The following is a 25,346-nucleotide window of genomic DNA, read 5'->3' as shown; positions in this document are numbered from 1 at the left end:
AACCAAACTCTTCTGGAAAAAAATGCCTGTGCCTCTGCATTCCAAAGAGTAAAGAGATCCATGGAAACCAACTTCTCAGCATATTGGTTTCCTTCACACTAGAGCCCATGGTGCCCAGCTAAGCATTTAAGCCAGATTAACCATTGTGGGTGCTTCACCTCTCGTCCACCTGTGAGCCATCGCTCTGAAGCATCACAGTGAGACAGATGAAGGAAAAGAGCTCTGTGTAGCTAGGGTGCTGGATTCCTCAGTGTCAGTCTGGAGGAGTGTGAGCAGGCTCCTGGGGAGCACTCCATATGGGGTCATGGAGCATGGCTTGTGCCCACAGAGGATGTCATCAGCACAGCTTACAGAAGTCGCTCAGATGTCAGCAGAGCAGGAATTTGTGAACAGCAGGAGAGGGTTGAAGGCACCACACAAGCGGGAGGATGCTTGGCCCCACGCAGTACACAAATGGTGCTTCAGCACTGGCTGCGGACAGCTCCTATGTTATTTCTCTCAGCCTGGGAAATGTCACAAAGAGCAGACCTCCTGCCTCCTAGCTTCCCAGCATGCTGCATTAAGTGCAAAATATAGCTTCTCCACTCTGCAGTTTCACCCCATCCTGCCCTCCGATGATGTTTTATTAAACATTGCTCATATTATTTTTTAAAAACATACTTTTTCAATGGACTATATGGTGCAGATGTGTAATCCTAACTACTTGGGAGGTAGATGGAGGCAGGAGGATCACCAACTGAAGGCCCGCATGGGTAATTTAGTGAGGCCCTGTCAAAAATTAACACACACACACACACACACACACACACACATACACACACACACACACACGGCTGTTGTTGAGTGATGCTTTGCTTACCCACCATGTATGAGGTCTTGGCCTCAATCCCCAGTACAAATGTCCCAAACAAGTAAACAACCTATGCTTTTTCCTATAATTTGCACAGAGGAAACAGAAATAATACATCTTTCAGATTAGAGCTTGAAAATCAAAGTCTCAGGTTACGTGGGGAAGTGAAATGTTGGCTAAACTATGGTGGCAGGTCATTGTATCTGTTCCAGAGCTTTCCAAACAGCCTTGGCCAAAGGCAAGTGTGATCAGTTCTGTGCTTGTGTTTCATTATAAGAAGAAAGAGACTGTTTTCCTATTTTGCAGCAAGTTTTGAGCAATACTTTAAATATATAAAATATTTAGCAAGATATATAATATGTGTATATTTATAACTCACAGAAACCATGTTGGAAAACAGTTTTCCTGAAAAACATGTAAGCACCTTTGAGGTTTTTCATAGTTATTTAACAATTCACAGACGTTGAAGGGAAACATGAAAGCTGAGTCAGGTGAAAGCACTTCTCAAAGACTGGGCCAGAATCATCCAGAATATTTTAAGCATTTCAACCCCCCTGTTTTTCTCCTGCCCTTTTCCTTTTGCCTTTCCTCTCCCTCCTACTCTTCACTCCGCCCCACTCCTTTATAACTCTCTCCCTCCCTGTCTGCATTAGCATGTACTGGCACATGTTTGACTCTGAGCACTTTGGAGTTCAGCTGACTGTGGGCAGACTTGCCCATTGGCAGCCGTCATCTGGCTCCCTGGTGACGGGGGCGATAAAGGAACTACAACTGAGCAAAGCTGAGTCTGCCACACTTGCTGTGTCTTCTCAGCTGACCCTTCTGTAGCTGATGCCACGCCTGAGCCTCAGTCTTCTCCCAACCCCACTCAGCATCAGAGCTGCTCACACAGCCTCACCTAAGGATAATCAAACATCACATGCTGGTTGGCAGAGAACCCTGAAGTCAGTCAGGATGCTGGTCTCTGGGCAGCCTGGCAGCTAGCTTGTGTCTGCTCGGCATGGGGTCGTGGATTCATCTGGCTCTTTCAGACCTTAGCCAGATGATCTGTGATAACCTTGCTTCTCTGTCTGAGACATTCATCCTGGAGGAGGTTAGCTTCAGCTTCTGAGCAGCCAGAAATGAAAAGCGGGCACTTCAGGTCCCCTGAGGTATACATGGGAGGGTATGAAGTCATCTTAGGGAAGTAGGATTCCTAGCGGGACCCTTTGGTCCTTACAGTCCTCACAGCACGCCCTTGTCAGTGTCTCAGAACATGGTTCCTGGTGCGCACGAGCTAAGGTATTAGCAATGAGTGCGTGCAGGTCCCCCACTTCAATATGGAATACAGAAGCACCCTGTGGTTATGGGGTAGGTGGTTCCAAAGGAATCCTGCTCAACAGACTGTGAGGAGTCCCAGGCTCCTGTTTCCCCTGCTGTGGAGGCATAATGATCACGCCCACTGTGCCCTCCCAGGCTGGGAAGCCCCATTACGGAGGTAGAGAAACAGCATGGTATCAGCCCACTGGCCCCCTTGCTCCCACAGCGCAGTGCCTGCTGTTGACCTCTCAGAAATATATGATCCAAGCAGAGTCCAAACTGAGCTCTTGACCACCGGGGCTTCTCTGGTTGGCTGAGAGGAGCAGTGGAGGAGGCAGCTGAGCCAATGAGAAACCTGGCTTATTAGTTACAGCTCTCACTGCTGTGATCAAATACCTAACTAGAAGCAATTTAAGGGGAGGGAAGTTGGTTTGGGCTCATGGCTGGACCGTAGGAAGTCTGTCATAGTCATAGTCTGGATCACGTGAGGTGGGATCCACCCCCCAGTGACCTACTCCCTCTAGTGAGTTCCCGTGCCCCAAATGTTCCATGACCTCCATGTGTTGTCCAGTGTGGGCTGCCGAGGGATGTGGGGAGAGGTGGAGTCTCAGTGTGTATGATCCAGGGGTTCCAGCTCAGAAGTGCAATGCCTGTTATTATCCCAGTCATGGGCTCAGAAGACAGAGGATTCTGGGGACAGCTGAGGGGTGGGTAAGTGACTCTTGTAATAGAGTCCAGCTGGACAGGATGAGGGAGGAACCCTCACTTGAAGGAAGTGGTTGCCCCAGGTGTGGCCCTAGCTAGCAGCAGCATCTGAGACGGCGTGGCCAGGGAAAACACAAAGCAGCAAGTTCCTGCCCAGTTGAGGACAGGGCTGCACTACCTGGAGGCTGCAGAGTTGGAGCAGATCGGAGCCTGATGTCCCCTGTCACAGACAGGGCAGCACCAAGTGGACAGAGGCAGGCAAAGGAGGTTTGATTTTATCATCCCCCAAATCGTCCACCCCAAATAGTCCCCAGAACAGTGCCGTCAGCTGAGGACTGTGTCCGAACACATGAGCCTGCAGGGAACATTTTGTATAATATTTCACATTTCGATGGCTCAGGCAGGTCAAGCCCAAAGACCGAATATAAGCCTGACTCTGACACTCATGTGCCGTGTGATGCTGGGGAAACTGATTAGTCTCAAACCCTCACCTCCTGTTTGTTGCCTTGCTTTGATGATGAATTTAGACTATGTGTGTGAGCTCTGATAAGTGCGTGCTGCTGGGGCTTAACAAATACTGTCTTCCTGTTTGCCCTCAAAGCTGAGGGATGCTGGCCACCACTGGAGGCCAGAGAAAACCTGGAGCGTGGGTTCCCTTGCCTCCTGGGAAGGGGCGGGATTTCACCTCAGTGCTGTGAATGCTTTGGTTGCTTCTGCTCTTCCGTCACTCGTCACTGGGCTAAGAGGCATTTTCTCACCAACAGAGGAGCTCAAAGAGAAGCTGACTGAATACGTGGACAAGGTGAATGGCCAGAAGCCAGGCTTCATCAAAATTGTGCGGCACAGCAAGCAGGAAGGCCTCATCCGCTCCAGGGTCAGCGGCTGGAGGGCAGCCACGGCCCCCGTGGTGGCGCTCTTCGATGCCCATGTGGAGTTCAACGTGGGCTGGTGAGTGCTTTAGCCAGGGCGAGGGTCCCAGTGAGATCCAGTGGCCTCTACTCAGACACGCAGTGCATTCTGGGATCTTGGTCACAGTCTGGAGGAAAAAGAAGATTGTAGGGACCGCTGAGATACGGGGTATGTGAGTGAGCCAAACCTTGCCATCGGGCCAGTCCTCATGGAGGGCAAAAAAGAGTCAAGGGTCAGCAATGGGAAGGGTGTGGCAAAACCAGATCAGGAAGACAAATATTTACAAAGGGCAAATCAGAGAAAGGGCTCAGCGGTTAACAGCACTAGCTGCTCTTGCAGGGGACCCTGTATTGAAGTCCCAGCACCCACAAGCAGCTCACATCCAGGAGAAGCTTTACCCACTTCCAGCACTGGCAGGCACTGCACACATGTGGTGCACTTACATACATGCAGGCCAAACACTAGTACACATAAAATAGAGATCAATAAATCGTAAACAAACAAACAAACAAGCAGAGAGGCAGAGAGTTCCTGTCTAGCTGCGCATAGGGCTCCAGTATCTGCAGGCAGCAGTGGTGGAGTAGATACAAGACAGGTGCCTCACCTCACAGACAGGCAAGCCCAAATGGGCAGAGGTGGGTAAAGGTAGCTTCTTCCTGGATCCCCCGATGCCCTCAGAACCTCCATCCCAGCAAAAGTGAGTCTCACAGAGCCTTCCTCATTCAAGTCAGCTCAGCTAGGGCACAGATGAGGTAAGAGAACGGACAGGAGACCTACCTCTGTACTGATCCTGAACCCTCCCTCCAAGGCCACATGATGCTGGTGTCCCTGCGGGCCTAGGATGGTGTGTGCTACTCACTGTACGTGGTTCTGTCTGGACTCGGGGAGGGGGGGATGCGGCGGGGGAGGGGGGGGAGGGGCACAGACAAATGCTAAGGTTGCCTGTGAAGAGCTGGGGCATATAGTTTCCTCCTTCCTTTCCTTGTGTGCTCGGTGGCCTCAGTGCCTCTGCTTCCCTTCCTAGCTCCATGGTGCCGGTCTCTGCCTCAAGGGATCAGGATGACAAGGGCGTGCTGGCAGCAGCAAGGAGAGTCAGGGCCTACAGGCAGCCTGGGCGGGATGCTGGCCGGCATCACAGCCCCAAACAAGGCTGCAGCATGGTCATTTTTTATCTTCGAAGTCCCTGCGTGCCATTTGTGACTATTTAAAAAGCATTTCCACTGGATTTATGGCCAGCAGAGGAGAGGGACACTTACTATTTCAAGCTGATTTGAATAAACAATTATGCACAGAATATATTATTAATGAGAAGCTTATCATTCCTGTCAGCAAACACATTATTCTCCCGCTACCCAGAGGGGCCTGCCAGTCCCCAGGGAAGCCAGTGTCCCCCGCCCCTCCTGAGGCAGAGGAGAATGTACCTTTTCCCATACCGCCTGCCTCTTTCTCCGCATTGGTCCAAGCAAAAGTAAAACCCAGGTTGAAACTTTCCTCTGAAGCTTCAATTCTGCTCCTTCTTTTTATTCTTTCTTCTTAGCTTATTTTTTTAATCTTGGTTTTTGTCATGCGGGCAGAGAAAGGGAATTCACACAGGCTGGGAGACTCTCCCAGCTCAGCTCTGAGTTTCCTGAAGAGGCCACTGGGCTTCTTGCGCAGGGAAGGTCAGCTTCTGGGGATGCAGAGCACCACTTCCCTTCATTTTGGGAGCAGAGAGGTTCCTTCCTCTTGCTGCAGGAACTGATCTCTTCTTTCTCCCTCCTCAGGGCGGAACCAGTCCTCACCCGCATCAAGGAAAACCGGAAACGCATCATCTCGCCGTCTTTCGATAACATCAAATACGACAACTTTGAGATAGAAGAGTACCCACTGGCCGCCCAAGGCTTCGACTGGGAGCTGTGGTGCCGCTACCTAAACCCACCCAAGGCGTGGTGGAAGCTGGAAAATTCCACAGCCCCGATCAGGTACCGCAAGCATCCTTCCCCCCTTGGTCTCTCAGCCTCAGCCGAGGCTTTCCCTCCTTGCCTCGGCCCAGCGTAGACGGCACAAGAAGAGAAGGCAGACAGGGTTCCAGTGTGGTCCCCAGACCCTGCTCACAAGCTCTCTTGGGTCTTTCTCAAAGAGCCACAGGAGCAGTCAGAACTCCAGACAAAGTCTCAAGGGCATTCATTTTGTATGTAATATTTAGGGGTGTATGCATGGAGGGTGCTGTGTGTGAGTACGTGGAAGGCATCGGAACCCATGGAACCGGAGTTACAGCTAATGTGAGAGGTGGGAACCGAACTCGGGTCCCCGCGAAGAGTGGGACTGGGGCATCTGTTACCTCAAACGCTAACTTTGTTTTGCCATCTCTCTGTGCAGCTGCTAGGATAAGGCGCTGTGCTCAGTGCTAGAGGCTCAGAGTGGGTAGGATTTGATTTCCAAGCTCTCTGAGACTGGAGTACAGAGAGCTAAGCACATCATTGAATGAATGATCCGCCTCGTGGGTGGAAAATGTGTATGCAGCAGGGAAGGCGACACATTTGAGCTAACCTTCCGAGGTGAAAAGGAGATGGCTAGGTTGAAAGCGACACTCGAAGGTGGCACTTATGGTCACAGGGGAGGCTTGGAGAGACCATTTGGAAAGATGTGAGCTGGGCAGCCCTAGCTATGAGGCCAAGCCAGACCATGGGACTGATGTACCTGGATGGCGTTTGTGTTTTATCCATAGAGCACAGGCACAAAAGGCTTCCAACTGCATTTCATAAACCCCAAACTCCTTCTGCCTTTGATGCTGTCTTCCCCTTGGATGCCCCAGGGCTCCTGTAGTAGTCAGCCCTCCTCGCCTTATTTCTATGTATTGATGTCAGGGCAGACAACTACTTCCTGCCATTAAACAGACAGATGGCACCAAAAGGCGACTTAGGGGACCACGTTGGAATAAGAACCCAGGCTTACTTTGCACTGCAAGAGAGAGAAAGATTATGAAAAAATTTCACTCAAAGAATCAATATCACAAATGTTATTACCGGAAGAAAAATTTCATATAGAAAATAGAATGGAAGAAATCTCTCCTGTGATTTCTTTTGTAGCTTTCTCAGTCTGTCTTTTGTTACTATGACAAAATACCAGAGGATTGATAATTTATAAAGACTGATATTTATTTAGCTCACAGTATTAGAGGCTGAAGGTCTGAGACTGCATGGCTCCACCTGGCCAGCCTTTGGTGAAGGCCTCTTCATGTATTAGAACAAGGCAGATGGCATCACGTGGCAGGAACAGAGAGGAAAAGAGCCGTGCGTGGACAGTCCAAGTATGTAAAACAGGCTTGCTTCCGGTGTTTCACCTGTGGCCCTGGAATGTATGCATCCCAGGATAAGTACGGCTGCCACCCAATGTGGCTGTAGTTGAGAGCATCGTATCGCAGTATAAAAAGGTTGGACATGTCTGTATCGAGCATTAGTCAGATCCTCTCAGAACTACATCTATTTATTGTAATGTATTTCCTTTATTCTGTGAGCTATTTATATATGCATACAACATCTATTCATCCTATCTACCCTTTGCCCCAGCACCGCCATCTTCCTTCAATCCTCGTGTCTTCAGGTTTCTACCCACTGACTCCAATTAGTACTGGCAGTGTGTGCCGGGGTGTAGCACCACCTGCTGAAGCAGGAGAATCTACCAAGAGCTACATCCCTCATTAAACAACCGACTCTCCTCCTGCCAACAGCTATACATTGATTTCCAATAGCTGGGTGTGGGCCTTTATAAGCCCCTCTTCCATCCGTGGTGTAATTTTTAACTGGCTTGATATTATACAGGTCTTGTGCAGGCAGCCACAGCCAAAGGCTGTATCTTCTGGGATCATTTCCATACATCGTTCATTCCTACAATTAACCCCTTCTGAGTGGGGCTGCCCTGGAATCCACTCACCTTCATGGGCTGACCTCTTAGAGACCTCTGACCTCTCAATGCCAAGCTTCCAGCATAGGAGCATTTAGAGGGGACACACCCAAAACACAGCCAAACCACAGTAGCTGTGTGCACAGTTGTGTGCTATTAATTTGCTGGGAGCCTGCGATGCGCTGAGGCCTTGTATGTACATGGTCCATTGGATCCGTATTATAACCTGGTGTCAACTTACTGTGCAGCCCCCTGTTTAACAAGATGAGTGCAAGGACCAAAACAGCAGAGGGGTCCTACTGAGGGCTGTGGTGGTGGAGCTGGGTTTTATTAGGATCAGCTAGACTCTGTGACTTGCTGTCACCCCAACTCCATTACTGTTGAGTTGAGTTCACGTGTGTGGCTCATTCTTGCTTTAGTCTGCCCAATGCCATCAGAGGAAAATATGCCACCACTGCTGTGGGCATCCTTGCAGAAAATAGTATGGATCTTAGCTGTCTCTATTTTGCTCATGAGCAAATGCACCTCGCTGTCTTAATTGGCAGCGCTGTACTCCAGGCCTTTGCTAGGGGATATCATACTGGCCATTTATTTCCCATCACCTCTCAATTTATATCAGGAATATATATTAGAGAAGTAAGATTCTGGAAGCTTTTAGGTCATTTTTTTGGGTTTATCCTTAGATAAGACAGCCCCATGGAGACAGATTTTACACAAACGCACCGTAAGCACCTCAGAGTGTCACTCTCTGGAGCTGGCTTTACTGTGTCGCCCACACGTTACTAAAAACAAAGCTCACCGTCTGACTCTGTTGTGGTGTGAAATATCATTTTTATGATTGTTGTTCAATGGGTCCGCAAGGTCTCTCACTGACCGAATCAAGAAAATCCACAGGAGAAATTTCTCTCCAATCTACTACTAGTCAAAGAAAAATCCCAAGAAATCAATCAGTTAGTGTCTACCTGAGAACTGTGGCTGTTGTTTCTAAGAGTCTGTTTGTGCCTTTCCATTTAGGCCAACAGGAAGCTCACAGACAACATCTGGGCTCACTGTAAGAACTGTGATGGAGGGCTAAGGAGATGGCTCTGTGATTAAGAGTACTTGTTTCTCTTCCAGAGCACCCAAGTTTCCCAACACCCATGTGGGGCAGCTCACAGTCACCTCTAACTCCAGCTCTAGGGGATCTGACGCCCTCTTCTGGTCTCCATAGGTACTTGCACCCACTTGGCAAACACACTCTCCTCTCTCTCTCTCTCTCTCTCTCTCTCTCTCTCTCTCTCTCTCTCTCTCACACACACACACACACACACACACACACACACACACACACACACACAAATAAATAAGAATAAATCCCTTTTAAGAACTGTGACAGAGAGCCTTAGCCTTCATTTGCTTTCTAACTGCCTCCAATCTATTGTAATCTTTAAATCTTCCTAGGTATTATTTACATTTTCCAGCAGATTTTAAGTTTTTCATAAGCTGTGTCTAATCCTTTTGGGGTGTTTATCCTAATTCTGCTTAATACGGCATCTAGTTATTAAGTCACAGACCATCCGAGGCGTCTGTGCTCACTGCAGCAACTGCTCTGGGTTTTGTGTCCCCCATGGTTGGGCCCCTCCCCCATGTCCTCCCTGCCTGGGCCCCTCCCCCATGCTCTATGAGTGCTGTTCCCAAGAGTCCATCATATCCAATATTCAGAAGTACAGAAGGGAAGGTGGAGACCCAGCTCTGTCAGCCAATGCTTTCAACCAGCTTTATGCAGAGAGGAGAATCTCTGAGCTCCTGCACTGCACAAGTCATCTCAAGGGTTGGCCATGGCCAAGCCTTCACGCTCTTTACCTCAGTCCACAGGATGTTATCACTGATCTGATGTTATAGTATAGGTATAGGTATCAATGTTTCTGAGTCAGAGGCCTGGGTGGCCAGCATAGTTCAACATTGCAGGGTGCAAGGTGCGCTGGGGAGGAGGCTTTCAGGAAATTCCTCTTCCTTATGGTGCTAGGGATCAACCCCAGGCCTTTTGGCTTGCTAGTCAAGTCTCTGCTGCTTAGCTACATCACCAAATGGTGAAGCTGCTTGCAGAAGGACGTAGAGACAGATCCCTGGGGCTAGGGTCAGCCAGGGTCTCCGGCTGGAGCTGCACTGCTGCATTAGTGGGGGTGGGGGCAGGGCTCACTAGCTCCTCAGTGCAGGCCTTCCCAGAGAATTGCTGCCATCAGGGGAGTCAGCAGGAACACCAGGGGTGGCATCTCTGCTCTGTTTGTCTTCTATTGGCTTTAGCCCAACTGGAAGACTTGGTGGAGGAGAGGAAGGGAAAATTGAAGGACCCTTAGGGGTGAGAAAACTGTCAATAACAGGCAAATGGACTCAATTAGAAACACATGCAGGTTCAGAAAGGGCTGTCTTCTTAGGGAATGCTGATGCAGGAGGATGCTCAGGCACACAGACACCCTGGGGTCCCATCACCAGGCTGTATCCTAAATGACTTACCTCCACAGACATCACGTCACATATGTGTTCTTAGAGTAGGCCATGCTCTGAAGGAGACCGCCAAAGCCAGACACAAGAAGTGAGTTATGGGAATGACCACGCCCTAGCTGTGCGTCCTGAGAGGCTCCTCGGCCTCTCTGAGCCTGGGAAACCTGAATCATTGGCACCTGTAACATCCCATTGGTCGTGACCTCTGCCCCCTTCACTACATCTCTTTTCAGATTCCTCCGTGTTGTACCACCTCTCCTAGAGACAGATAACTTCCCACTGAGTTTTAATCACCCCACCCTCACCTCCTCCAATCAGCCCCATAGTGTCCCCTCACGTCACCCAGGCTGACTTGAAGCTTTCTATGTAGCTAATAATGATCCTGAACTTCTGATCCTCCTACTGCTGAGTGCTGAGATCACAGGAGTATGCTACTACGCTTAGTTCATACAGTGCTGGGGATGAAACCCAGGCAGGGTCTCATGTATGCTGGGCAGTGCTCGACTAACAGAGCCACATCCCAGCCTGCCTGAATTTATTTATATATATTTCACTCATAACACTGTTCTGCTTGAATTTGTCATAGGCAAGACCTTACCTAGACATGAAATCTGTACATAATTTTTCTGTGTTCCACAAAGCCCTCTACAACCTTGTTCTCACTAATCTTTCTAAGTGAACAGAAGTGGACATGTAGAGCCCCCAGTGGGGATGACAGGAAGTCCAGGCTGAAGCATTCTGGCCATGTGGCCTCAAAGTCCAAAGATGCAATCTATATCACCAGGGTGAATGAATGGCACCCCCTACCCTTCACTAATGTACCAGCAAGCACAGCAGGCAACAGCGGCTGGTCCAGGAACAAGAGCTGCCTTCCCACTGTCTCGAATAGCTTCCTTAGAGTGTCTGGACGAAGGTGGACCTAGGGGGCTCCCCAGGGAAAGAGGCTCTACTGAGCCTGGCAGCAGAGGTGGGGGATGGTAATCCTTGTGGTTGGAAGCTCTTTCTCTCCAGGTGACTCTCAGGCCAGCCTCTGCTCACAGCTGGCCATCTCTCCCACCCTACAGGAGCCCTGCCCTCATTGGCTGTTTCATTGTGGACCGGCAGTACTTCGAGGAGATTGGCCTGCTGGATGAAGGCATGGAGGTCTATGGAGGCGAAAATGTAGAGCTCGGGATCAGGGTGAGTGGGGGTTTCTCACATAGGGCTGAGCTCAGCTCCCACGAGGGTAAGTAAGTCATTGTAGGGGTGTAGTGTTGACGACCCTTTGGTTCACAATACAAAGGGAGCTAAAAGTTGAGAGCCACACACTGACCCTGAATATTTAGCCCTGGTCCATGCACGTAGCTGGAGCCAGGGAGACTCAGAGCAGCACCTCTTGTATTTTCAGCAAATAGGGATCTACAGATCTTGCTTGCCTAGAGAATCAGCCTCCCAGTTGAGCAGTGTTGTTAAGACTGGACAAATCGATTGGGGTGAGCAACAGAAGGCACCAAGGGGCAGCTGGACAAGAGAGACCCTCAGGGTCCACTCTGCAAGGCTGTCTTCTCCACAGTGGCCCACAGAACATTAAAAATAAGTTGGTTATGAGAGGTCTAACAAGAAACAAAGGAACCCCTGGGGTATAAACGGGAAAGCACAGCCACACTCACTTCGTGCTGCCTTCTGACTCCACCTAGTGCTTGCCAGACCCACGGGCCATCCTGGCCCTGGATGTGAGGCTCTCTGTAGCTATCAGCTCATGGTGCGACTCTTTGACGGGTGTCGTTGTCTTTCTTACCCTACAAGAACATTTACTGGGCTCCCTGGCTCTTTTCTCTTGGCCTAGAATGGTCCCTCTCCTCAATCAGGAAGGAACATCAGGTTTCCGGGTGTTTGGTAGAAATGTGATGGTGGTTGTAATTAGGGCTTATCTCTGTCCAGGAAGTACCCGTCAAACCCATGGCTTGAGCCTTGGTGAGGCCCCCGTAATAGTTCCAGCTGTCTTTAATGACCCATCGCCCACATACCAAAGGTTTGCAAACCCTTAGAGGGACCTTGTACCACCTGCCGTCTTATTCTTGTCAGGTTTTCCATCTCACAACCAGCCATTTATACCTCAGGCAGTCCTCCTCCAAATTCTTGTCCACCCGACTCCACCCTTGACGCGATACACGCGTCTGGTGTCTCTAGGTCCGGTCCAGACCTTCAGTTCCCACTCCAGCCTCCTTCTGTTTCCCACACCACAGGATAAGCAGCTGACCCCGGCCAACCCTCTCCCTAACTGCGCAGAGCCGACCAGGCCCCAACAGAGAGCATCCCATAACACTGAAGGACCTAACAGGGCGCTCCGGGGCCCGACTCATCCCAAGGCTTAATAGTAGGCTTTGAGGACCGGCTGAACGGACAGCATGTATGAGGCTGAGCTTGGAAAATACTTCCGACACCTGTGTCCACTGGCACTCCAAGCAGTTGCATTGGAGGCAGCGGGAATGCACAGGCTGATGGGGAGCTAATGTATTCATAGAGGACAGCGCCTGCATAATCACCCTCATTTCTCCAGCTCTCCCTCGGCTGGTCATTTATTCACCGCCCGCTGGCGTCCTCCTCGCCATCTCATTTCAGCCCTACTCCTGGATAAATGCTTGCCCCCCAAACACAATCTGTTTCACCAGGAGCAGCTGTCAGGAATCGGCTGAGCGGGCAGCACCGCCTCCGGTCACTTGTGTTCTCTGGGTAAAAATGTCCAGAAATGGGGAAAGGAATTAGATTTGTGAACTCTGCTTGCCAACATATGTGTGAGTCAGTCACAGAGCGATGGTGATGGTCTGGCTTTCTGTCCTGAAATTATAAAGCTATTTTTGGAGCGTGGACCTGGGTGAGGCTCTCAGATATGTGTTAAAATATCTTTGGATAGTTTCGTGTTCAGGGTTTCAAGTACAGTATAAAATATTGCAGGCTTTGTTTTTCCCTCCATCCCTCCCCTCCCATTGGACAGAGATGAAGCATCGTTGATGCAAGGAAAAAGGAGGCTTTGAAAGCAGGGCACAGCCCCTGTAAGCTGGCGGGACTGAGCACACAGGGAGGGCCACTTCATTTGTATCCTGGTTCCTCCCTGAGGGGGCGCAGAGGCTCTGCTCAGCTCCCATCCTCCTAGGAATGGTTCTTGCCACCCATTTTTTTGTGTGTTTTAGGAGATAAACTCTCGGTGCCTCAGTTTCCTCCCTGAGAGCACAGTGTTCCTAATTGCCCCTCAGGACTATGTGTCAAACCATAAGACATTGCTCATCACAGCTTCCCGATGCCCAGCAACTTGTGCAAAGCCCTTCCCTGTTTTGGAACGTGGAAATAGGAAAAAAAAATTTGCAGATATTTACTAACTGTTGTATGTCCAGCATCTTGCTAGGCATTTTTTTCCTCCATGTTCCATGTGTGTATGCATGTGGGAGTGTGCATGTGTGTTTCTACAGCTAAAGCGCCCCCACCACCACCACCAGGGTTGATGTCTGGGCTCATCCTCAATCTCTCTTCCACTGGATTCAGTGAGTTTCCCAGTCAAGCCTAGCACTCATGTATGGCCAGCTCCGCCAGCCAGCTTGCTAGGGGTGGGGGGTGGGGTTGGGGGCATCTAGTCTCCACCTTCTGAGGGTCGAATTACAAGTAGCCCACCCAGCTACATTCACATGGCTTCTGGGTATCTGAACTCTGGTCTTCACACTTGCATGGTAGACATGTTACCAGCTGAGCCCTCTTCCCAACCCTGACACATTTTTAAAAATGTCATCCATCCACAGAACACCCAAAAATAGACCTTCTTACGGTATCTCCCCTTTATCAGTGGAGGAAAATGAAATTATTAACTTGCACATCTTCCAAGGTCATGCAATTTATAAAACTCAGAGAAAATACTCAAGTCTGGGTCTTTATGGCTCAATAGATATTTATCACAGTGCCCCAGCCCAGGACCCAAGTCCTTTGAGACCCCACCCCCAGGAAGTATCACAATGCCTGTGCTTTCTGTTTCAGACTCAGTCCTGACTATTGAGTCTCCCTTTAAAGCCTTAATCTTATTTTAAACTCAATTCTAGTAAGCTTTCCCACCCCTGGTCTCTGAGTCCACAAGGAAATGAGAAAAGAGAGCCTTATTGTAGGGAGAAGTAAAAACAATAAGAGCTGACATGAACAGAAGACCTAAAAAAAAAATTGTATACTTCATGGCTCAGAAAGTTCTAGGTCATAAAAATGTGTCCTGGAGCTGGCAAGGGCACATGAAATAGTTAGAAGCTGTTATAGGCTGAATTGAGTTGCTCCCAAAATTGTGCAGAAATTCTAATTCCTTATCTGGAAATGTGAGTTTTTGTGGAAAGAATCTTCACGGGTGTAATCAAAGGGATGAGGAAGTCACACTGGGTCAGGGTATATACTAATCTAACTTGACTGGTATCCTTATAAGAAAAAAATATTTGATGAGGATAAACATAGGAGAGGACCACCATGTGGAGCTAGAGGCGGAGGTTGGAGTTGTGATCCTAGGAGCCAAGGGATGCTTAGTGCTGGAAGGGATAAAACAGAACCCTTCCCCAGAGGCTCTGAAGGTAAAGTGACCTTTCCACCTCACACCTCAGCTCGGGCTTCTAGCACTCAGAGCTGTAAGTACGTTTTTGTCGGTTTAGCCATCTCCCGAGGTAGTTTGTTAGAACAGCCCAAGAAAACTAATTGAGACGAAGACTGAGAAGCGTGCACTGTTTCTGCGAAGCCTGGTGACATTTAAACTTCTCCTCTCCGCCATGTACAATGGGTTTGCTTCACCTCCCACCGAGCTGGGCTCTCAAAGGCCTATCTTCTCAGTATAAAGTATAAACCACCTCTGGAAAACAGCCCGTTTAAATCAGAATACAAAAATTACCACAGCCAGAGGTCCATGGAACATGAGGTGACAGGTTTTTTTTTTTTTTAAAACATCATAGAAAGAAATAAAAGAAAAAGAATGCATAAAGATCAGATTCTACAAAAGCAATAGACAAACAAATTAGATCTAAAGAGTCTTCAAAATATTCAGTCAGATAAAGGATGGAAAATATGTTGTATAATGATCTGTTTATTCATTGTTTGCATATGTATTTTTTGTGTGGGAGAAAGCCACATATATATGTGGTGTATGTACACCTGTGTGAGGGGGTGTGTGCACCTATGCACATGTATGGAGATGTCACATGTTCTGTTCTGTTACCCTTCTCCTTATTCCCTTGAGACAGCACCTCTGGAGCTAGACTGGTGGCCAGCAAGTCCCAGTGATCCTCCTGTCTCTATTTCCCCATCAACAGCTCTGAAGTCATAGATGCATGTGTGGCCACACCCAGCTTTTTGTGTGTGTTGAGATCTGAACTTGAACCTTTGTGCTTGTGTAACAAGTGCACAGAGCCACTTCTCCAGCCCCTAAGAATTCATATTTTAATCAGAAAATATTAAGTATGAATGAGAAGAGACTTTGCATATAATTTTTTTTCTTGTTTTGTTTTATTTTGTTTTGTCATGGCAACAGAACTTCAGAGAAAAACAGCCTAAAGGAGGGGAGAGTCCATGTTGTCTTATGGTTTCAGAGGCTTCAGTCTGTGGTTGCTTGACTCCATTGTTCCTGGTCCTGGCTTGAGGCACAGCATCATGGCCCTGAATTTTTTGTTGCAAATGGATACATGGGCTTCATTACATCATGGGGGGGGAGGGAGTCATGGCAGTAGGCGCTTGAGGCAGCTGGTCCCACTGCGTGCATAGTGGAGGAGAGAGAGATGGATGCTGGTGCTCAGCTTGCTTTCATTTTTCTGCTGTGCGGGACCCCAGTCAATGGAATGATGTGTCTACCTGAAGGGTGGGTCCTCCCACCCCAGCTACCGTCATCTAGATAATCCCTCATAGACTGACCAAGAGAGTTGTCACTTTGGTGACTCTAGGGCCTGTCAAGCTGGCAATCAGTATTAATCATCACAGCTTCTTACCTCTCAGTGTCCAGGAAGCAGAGTAAGGAAGAAAGGTCAAGGAGCAATGGGGAAGATGCACATTCAAAGGCATAGCATCCATGACCCGAATCCTCCAACAAGTGTCCACCTCCTCCTAGCCCGCTCCAGCAATGACTCAACAGTGAATTCGTCTACTGGTGTGTTAGTGCCTCATGATCCAGTCACCCTTCAGTAGTGCCTCCAGCCCATCAACACGGGAGCCTTTGGGGACACTTTATACCGAAACTATAACATTTAGTTTTACTAGGACAAAATTTCAAATGTGAAAAAATAGAAAATGAAATTAAGAGTTCAGTGGATGGGTTGAACAAATGCATGCATTATATTAAGATAATACAACCAACAAACTAGACAGTATATGGAAAGGAATCATTCAAAATCAGCCGAAAGAAAAACAAAAAGATATGGGAGAAGGCTAGGTAGGCTAGAGAGAGTATAATATCTTACGGTTCCAAGTGGAGATGGTAGAGGAAAGGATTAGCCAGAAGCAACATCTTTAGCAAATAGCTTCTTTAACTTTTCCCAACTAACATGCCAGTTCAACCTGTCCAAATTAGGATAAATGCGAAGATATTCATTCACGTATGCATGTGTATGCAGGGAAACTGAAAGACAGGCAGAACTTACACGGCTTAGAGAGAGAGGAACTACCTAGAAGCCAGTGGTGATTAGAGCAGCTGACTTCTCACAGCAACAGTGAAAGCCAAGACACTGTGAGAGGAATAGTCCTTTCAATATGCTTAGTAAATGCTTGCCAGATTATCTGTGTGTGCTCAAAATAACGCCACTCAAAAGAGGATAAGACACACAGACAGACAGACAGACAAATTTTCTCATGCAAGATCTTCATTGGAATGTTAGAAAATATTTATGTTTGGTGCAAAAACAAATGATCCCCAAGGGAAATCTGAGAATGAAGAATAATTACCTCAATGATGCTAACTAGATAAGTCTAATAAAATATGATATGGACTAAAACATAAGAGCACTGCCTGAGGGGTTACTAAAGCACCTTCCTGTTAACAGGAGTATATACACTAGGAGGGGTAACTGGGATTGTTGTAAATGTCTGTTTTGTTGCTGATAGGAAGGTAACTGGTTGACTTCACAATTCAGTAACTTAAGTAAACAAGATACATTTCTAGGGATGACAGGAAAAGCACAGAAAGAAGAAACATGATTTCAAAATCAGTTTACGAAAGATAAAATCATTTTATGCTATAAATGAGACAAAAATATATGTATACAATAGCTTGTGTAGAGAGACTGCACAGGCCTAGTTATCCCAGTCAATTTACATGAACTAAGTCAAAAGGTAAATAACTTTAGACAAGCATAAAAGTTTACATAGCAATGGGCTATGTAACCTAAAGGACCTTATTGTATTAACTTTAGAAAAGAAATGCAATTACAATAAAAAAGGTCTAAAGTGATAAATATGAAATTCATCTAAAATCTATTAGCTGTCAATTTGAACATTACTAACGGAACAATCTAAGTTTATATAAATAAAAATTCTACAGGGTCTAGAGAGACAGCTCGGCAGCTAAGAGGCTCCAGCTTTGATTCCCAGCACCTTCATAGTGACTTACAGCTGTCTGTAACTCCCGTCCCAGATGATCTAATGCTGTCCCCCACCCTCTGTGAGCACCAGGCATGCACGAAGTATGCTGACATGCATGTAGACAAAATAAATATCAACAAATTAAACAGCAGAATTATATAATGAGACATCATCATGAGGTCAGCCACCCTGATATCATGGCGGAGGCTGTTTCACATCTCCCCCAAGCAGATGACAAGCCCACACAGTTAATAGCTTCAATCTGAAGAGCCTCATGAGATTTCTCTCCCAGAACTAACTGAGTATTCATGGATGTTGATCACGTTCTAGGGTATAAGACAAGACACAACGAATATCCAGGGTTCTCCTCACAGGGTGCCCGTTCTCATACCAAAACGGAATAGTCAGAAATCCATGACCAAAAACTACAGACAAAGCCTTTTGAAAATCATGAGGCATGCTTTTGATAATCCGTAGTTCAAAGAAGATTGTGTCGGAAATTTGAAATGCCCTTGAACCAGATGATAACACATATGCATGGTGATGTTGTTGTGTGGACTCAGCCCAACTTGAGCCTGAGAGAGAATATATGACCTCCCTTTCCTCCAGTAGAAAGAGGGGCTGAGCATTACTAGTGTCCGAGTAGTTAGAAAAGTCAGGAGAAAAATACCAGAAGAAAATAATGAAGAGGCTGCCTTGCTTGCATATTTACAATATCCCTGAGCAGTCTCCATGGAGGAGGTGGACCAGGACCCGGAATGAAAACATAAGGATTGAAAACTTCAGTGGCTGCAGGAGAGAGGAAGACAGCCCTGGAAATGGACCAGGAAGCTGACACAGAGAGATGCTGACATTTGCATTGCAGAAGAAGGGCCACACCCTAGGAAATTGCCTGCTGTTCACTATTATTTAAAAACAAAACAAAACAAAGCAAAACAAACAGAAGTAGAATCTTGTGGTTACACTGTGACCCATCTTTCATTCAGATGTTGGGTTGGGTGCTCTTCGAGCTTTTGAGTCATTTCAGAAATTACTGAATGATCTCATGAATGTCGACCAGCATCATAGACTGCAAATATCAAAAGTCAAGCAGAAACAAACTCACGCTCTACTCCCTTAGGCAGGATATAGGCATGACTGGTCTCACGGTGATGCAGAGCCCAGAATTAGAATTTGTGATTACAGCATGTTCTGTCCTCTAGATGTGGTTGTAGTTAGTAGCCCATTACAGTTGTTGGAATTCTGCAAGCATAATAATCTAACAAAGTTCCTCTTTTGAAAAAAAAGTTCTACTTTTGTTTAAACTAAAAAAGAAATAATAAAGATAAGAACAAACAATAATGGAACAGCATGTACACACATATATACACATGTGCATATATTCATGTATATGTATGTAATACAAATAATTAATAAAGCCAAAACTTGGTTATTTTATAAAAACATTCAAATTGCAGAATTTTACCAAGTGAAAAGAGGGGGCACACAGATAAAGAAACATTAATGATAGAAAAAGGTTCGTTGACATGGGTACCTACAATTGAGAACATATAATAAACAAGTGCGTGCTATAATTTGAAAATGATGATAAAAATGCAAATTTGTGGAATGGTATATTTATGAAAACTGACAGAGGTAGAAAGTAAGACCTAACCTGTCCCATGATCATGAATAAAATTAAATCTATGGTATAAAATAGCCTCACAAACAGAAATCTAAGACTAGGTAGTTTTACCACTACACACTGACAAGATCTCAAAGAACAAAATATTCTAAATATATAGATGTTATTTGAACAGATAGAATAAGGAAACATAGTAAGTGCCCATAGTAAAGCAGCTTGCATTTCTTTCTTCTGTAGCTAAGTATCTAGGGAGAGTCTGGGTTTACAGCAGAAATGTTGAAGAGCTTAACAATCCTAGGTCATAAAAGAAAATTCTCAATTGTATTTTTGTGTGCTCATTAAATAAGACAAAACACACATACACAATACAGACCACACACACACTCACTAACACACACATATATACACAATACATAGCACACACGCACACACGCACACACACACACACACACACATATACACAATACATAGCACACACACACATATATATCCAATACATAACACACACACACAAAGTATTTCTTAAATGAAATTCATGAGCTGTATAGTGTTGCCATGGAGAAACAGAAGAAGCCTTGCCTGTGTTTAGCCCTTGCAATTAAACTACGTACTATGAACCCACATTCCAATGGAAGAAACCAAAGATGTCAGAGGGGCCAGAGAGAACGCCCCAATTGCAGCTATCACCCTACTGCTAGTGTCTAGATTTGGCAGCCAGGAGCAAGGGAACTCCTTTCCACCACGCTCTCACTGTGGGTGACTCCTGGGTGAATTAAGCTGTTTGACATTACCACATAGAGGACAGTTAACCAGACAAGGCTTTGTTGAGCAGCCACAGTATATGCACAAGTCATGGCCTCCTGTCTAAGCACCCAGGCTTTCTCACTGCGGCTTCTCATTGGAAGTCAGAGCTTCTGTCCCGGAATATGCTTTATCGTGTGTCCCTTTAGACAATGATCCCCTACTCTGATGACTCTTAAATAGCATTTTCAGCCCCCAGAACGGCCCTTACCTACCTGTCCTAATGCTGTATCACTGTCTTCATTCTTTATTCATTAATTCCAGCTTTGCCCCCTTACCTGTAGTTTCTTAGTTTCTTAATAGGGCCTGACTGGGAGGTGAGCCTCAAAGGATGGATGAGTCTGGGCTGCGATTCTGGCCTTCTCCTGCTGGAGCCAGGTTTCATCTGGGATGGGAAGGAGTCTAGCTGATTGGCCGCACATTTTGGCCTTTGGAGGCAGATGGAATCGTCCAAAGTCTGTCCTGGACTCACTCTGTAGACCAGGCTGGCTATGAACTCACAGCGGTCCACCTGCCTCTGCCTCCTAGTAAAGGTAGCATTTGCACTTGGGGACTCTCTCCACCTGAGACCACGAGCACTCTAACCCATGCAGTCTCCTGTTGTCCTGTCTATGAGATTTTGCCCCACGTAAGCTCCTCTCAGCCCTGGGGAACCTAGTACTCACCTGCACGTGCTCCATGAAAATGCCTGTCCCACAGGTGTGCGGGAGGAAGGAAGCAAAGTACAGCAGAAGAAATAGAAAAGGCCTCACAGTGACATTGTTACCGGCTCTGGGCTTCATCCCTAGTGCCACATAAACCAGCAACACCACTTGTAATCCCAGCAGTTAGGAGGTAGGAATCAGAGAGTCTGGAGTTCAAGGTCATCCTTGGCTACATAGTAAGTTCCAGGCCAGCCTGTGCTATGCAAGGTCCTGTCTCAAAAAAATAAAATAAAATAGTTGTTCTTAGTTCCAGCAGGAAGATAATCTACTGTTTCTATATCCACTAAATAACAAGGTCAGTGCCTCATTTTAATATTTTCAGAATTCTTCCCTTACAGTTATCTCTTTCAGTGCAAACACCTAAGAGCTATAGGCAAGCTAGATGTTATTACCCTGACACTGTTAGATGATTCAACATGTTTATGTTGGCCCCAAAAGTTAATTCATCCTTATACTTTATTATCTCATTATCATAATTATTATTTTTAACAACAACTATAACAAGAAGAAATAAATTTAGATACTCCATAAGCCATAAAATGCTCTCTATAAAGCATATGATCAATCTACCCACCGTCCACATGACATTTATGTTATATCAATAGGCTACTGCCTGTTTTAAACAGTGCTTCTTAAGGCGTATATTAATTTATATCTGTTCCCTGTTGAACTTCTTATTCAAATAGTGCTCAAACTCAGCGTTGTAAAGGAAGAAAACTGGCCCAGTCTAATTAAAAATCAAAGGACCAATTGGAAGGCATTTATCTGGGCTTTTGACAGTCTGACAGGTGAGGCCTGGCCCTCAGGGTAGCCTTAGTTTGTGTGACTCTTGGGAAGTAAGCCGGAGGCTCTTCACACAGCTGAAACCAGCGTTATTGCCTTGTCCTGTGAGCTGCTCATACCTGGGCCCACTTTCCTATTTTTCTCTGTGAACATCCTACCACTGCATTCTGTCTTTGTCTGTGGAGGGTGGGAAGTGTGAAAGAATGAGATGACTTTTGCTCGTAGCTCTGAAGACAAAAACTAAGAGCACAGCACCAGAGGTGCCCAGCCTCAGCAAGGGCCAGGAGCCACATACTGCAGCACAGCAGCACGTCCAGAAGACACAAAGCACAGAGTTCATGAGGGGAATGCCCTAGCCGTTTTCAAAGTGGTATTTGAATGTTAGGTGATGCAGTTTGCAATGACGTTTTAAATCAAAAACCATCATGTACCTTGTATTCACTCTTCTGTACTCTTTCCTGTCACACCCTGTCTTCTCCCTTGTCGCCTCTCCACCTTCCCAAGTAGTTTCTCTTCTATTACCCTATGTGTGTGTGTGTGTGTGTGTGCGCGCACGCGTGCTTTTGCATGCATGTGTGTTTTGTGTGTTCATGCCTTGCCACTGATTTTTGTTTTGTTTTTTGCTTTTTTAAATACTGAGAGCTAAAAATCAGGGATTGAATCCCAGAATATACTGGACACATGCTCTACCACTGAGCTACATCCCAGCTCTCTCTTTTTACTTTTTATTTCTAAAACAGGACCTCATGAGCTTTCCCAGGCTGGCCTTGAGTTCACTCAGGAGTCAGAGAGGCCGCAAACTTGAGCTCCCCCTGTCTTGGCATCTCGCATAGCTGGGATCACACACCTGTGCTGCCAGGTGCAGGTGCTCTTTTTTATGTTGTGTCGTCTGCAGTCCCAACACTTGGAAGGTAGAGAGGTCAGGGTTAGTGGTTTAAGATGACACTCGGCTTCATGGTGAGTTGGAGGCTAGCCTAGCTATGAGACACTGTCTCAAAACTGATTGATTGACTGATTACAAAATACATGGTGAGATAATCAATTGTTAAGCTAAGTCCCCCTCTCCCAGAACTGATGTCCTAGTGAGTTTTATACTATCCACTGTTGGTTTAGTCACTTGTCTTGTTGCTGTGACAAACTACCTGAAAAGAAGCAAATGTGCAGGAAGAAGAGTTTGTTCTGGCTCACGGTCTCAAGGTGGTCACCATGGTGAGGAAGGCATGGCAACTTGGTGTGCTGGCTCATTGCATCCACAATTAAGAAGCACGGAGTGGGGCCTGGAGAGATGGCTCGGAGCTTTAACACACTGGCTGCTCTTGTAGAGGAGCTGTGTTCAGTTCCCAGCACCCACATGACAGCTCACAACCATCCCTAACTCCAGGTCCAGGACACCCGACTCCTTCTTCTGACCTCCATGAGCACCAGGCATGCACATGGTATACATGCATACATGTACGCAAAACATACATATACAATAAAACAAAAATGTAAAAAGCAGAAAGCAATGAGTACAGGCTCTCAACTTCACAAGTATGGCACCTACGTTTAAGGGGACCCTTCTCATTATTTTTAACATAGTCAAAATAATCTCGCAGAAGCATGATTAGACGCTAAGCTAGTCTAGGTAATCCCTCATAAGTATGTCCAGAGGCTTATCTCAGGTGATTCTAGCCTCTGTCACGTTGACAACCAGTGTCAACCATCACAGTAATTAGCCCGCATCAAGAACCACCAGGAAGCAGAGTTCTTAGCTTTCTTTTGCAAATGAAATCACTGAGGCTCAGAGAAAGTGACTGACTTGCCCATGTTCCTCAGAGAAACAGTGCACCTGACTGTGATGGTGATTGGGGCTGACTTCAAAGACCCTAACTTTTACCTCCTTGGACTCCCAGAATCCAAGTGGACAAAAGACATTGGATGTGCCATAAGAAGGCCTTGGCGTGGGCAGTCGGTCTGGAGGGATAGTGACAGAAATAGAGAGGGTAGGAAGTGGCCAATTTATGGGATTCTTTGTCCAGAGAAAGGGTGAAGTGAGTCCTTGATGCCTGGCATTCTAGTGCCCAGTGATAGACAAGGCCAAGTGTCAGGGCTTTGGTAAAGCATGGGATTGATTAGAGAGAGCTTCTGTCAGCCTATCCCTTGTGGATGGTCAGCCATCACTATTTCTATTCTATTGGAGTGTGCGCCATGAGCCATGACCTTCTGGAAACCCATGGCATCTCAGATCACACAGCACCCTCGTGCCTGTTAGGCCCGAACTTTAGGTTGGTGGGTACCTCTTGCCTGACCCTTCACACACACAAGGGGATTATTCCACCCTGCCCAATGGCTCCAAAAAGGCATCTGAAACCGCTGTGTGGCAGCCTCTTTTCCAGAGCGTATATTGGTTCCTAACACAGCCGCCTCACCAGAGCGAGACTCTGCGGTTGGTGAGCAGCAGCCAAACAGACACAGCTTCACAACACAGTGTGAAAGTTTTATGGCTGGTGAAGATAAATGCAAGATTAATCCCTGAAGAACAAAGCAATTTTTAAAAAGCACGTAATGAAGCAATTAGCTCAAAACAGTGGGGAGCAGAAGGGAGACCCCTCGGAGGAGAGTGCTGGGTGGGGAATGGGGAGCAGAAGGGAGACCACCTCAGAGGAGCATGCTGGGGTAGGGGGATGTCTTCACACTTAGGCTTTTGTTCCTTGTGCTGTTCAATGAGGGAACCGCAGAAAAGTGGCATAAATGAGACATGTGAATGGAGCAGAAGCTGGCAAAGGATTCTGGGAGTCAACCCGAGGGGAATTTTACCTTCTGAATAAGCTAAGGCCAAGGGAGGAAAGAGCAGTAAAAACCATTATTGGAGGAAATCCCTAGAACCTTCTCATAGACAGTAGAAGCATGTCCATGCTGCATTTCCCAGTTTGGGGGAAAATGATAAACAAAGCAAAGAAACTTAAAGAATTAAAAAGATAAATAAAACAAAAACAAAAGCCCAGGAGCCAGCTATGTCTGTTAAAGTCCCCGGGAGACCTTTCTTGCCTACCTTGCTCTTCTTTTTGCTTCTTGTCTTGCAAATAAAACAATCAAAAAACTTTTAAAATTACATTTATTTATTTATGTGTGTGTGCGTGTGTGTGTGTGTGTGTGTGTGTGTGTGTGTACACATCATGGCGGGGTACTTGTGGAAGTTAGAGAACAGCTCCTTCTATGTGTGAAACCCAGGGATTGAACTCAGGCTGTCACGGTTAGTGGCAAGCCCCTTTACCCACTGAACTGTCTCACCAGCCCTCTCCTGCCTCCCTTTTCTTTAGCTGTGCTGGCTGGTTTGTTACAAGGGCTGGAAGGGCACTTCTTAGCAACCATTGGATTGCAGCTCTAATGTCCCACGCTTGGTGCACAGAACAAAGTCAGATTGCAGGAGAAGGGGGAGGAAACTAGAGCCCCTCCTCTCCCCCCCCCCCCCCCCCGCTCCTCCTAACCATCCTTCTTGCAATGCAGATACTGTCATGACTTCCTTACATAAGACTCTTTCCTCTCAGAAAACACAGAGTCTGTATGAGTCTGAGCTAGGTCCTCTGTATTTATAATATGGTTTTGTAGTTTAGCTTTTTTTTATGAGACTCCCAGCCTTGGAAATAGGGGTTGTCTCTGACTCTTTTGCCTGCACTTAGGACTCTTTTCCATCTGGGTTGCACCATCCAGCCTTGATATGAGAGTATGTGCCTAGTCTTTTTATTTATTGATTTATTTTTCTTATAATTTATTC

The 25,346-nt window shown here is 46.7% G+C and overlaps 1 protein-coding gene across 1 annotated transcript in view; it reads left to right on the top strand.

The window, feature by feature from the left end:
- The window catches only part of GALNT18 (polypeptide N-acetylgalactosaminyltransferase 18), a 296,749-nt gene that overhangs the window by 210,392 nt on the left and 61,011 nt on the right, over positions 1 to 25,346 (top strand). The window contains exons 4-6 of the mRNA XM_084772992.1: positions 3,619 to 3,802; positions 5,527 to 5,724; positions 11,191 to 11,305. Coding sequence (XP_084629118.1) covers positions 3,619 to 3,802; positions 5,527 to 5,724; positions 11,191 to 11,305 — 497 coding nt within the window. The remainder of the gene's footprint in view (positions 1 to 3,618; positions 3,803 to 5,526; positions 5,725 to 11,190; positions 11,306 to 25,346) is intronic.

This window comes from Acomys minous, assembly GCF_964271855.1.
Source record: "Acomys minous genome assembly, chromosome: 2".
NCBI classification, from domain to species: domain Eukaryota; kingdom Metazoa; phylum Chordata; class Mammalia; order Rodentia; family Muridae; genus Acomys; species Acomys minous.
Note: the sequence above shows the minus strand (reverse complement) of the source record. Positions and strands in the feature narration are given on the sequence as shown.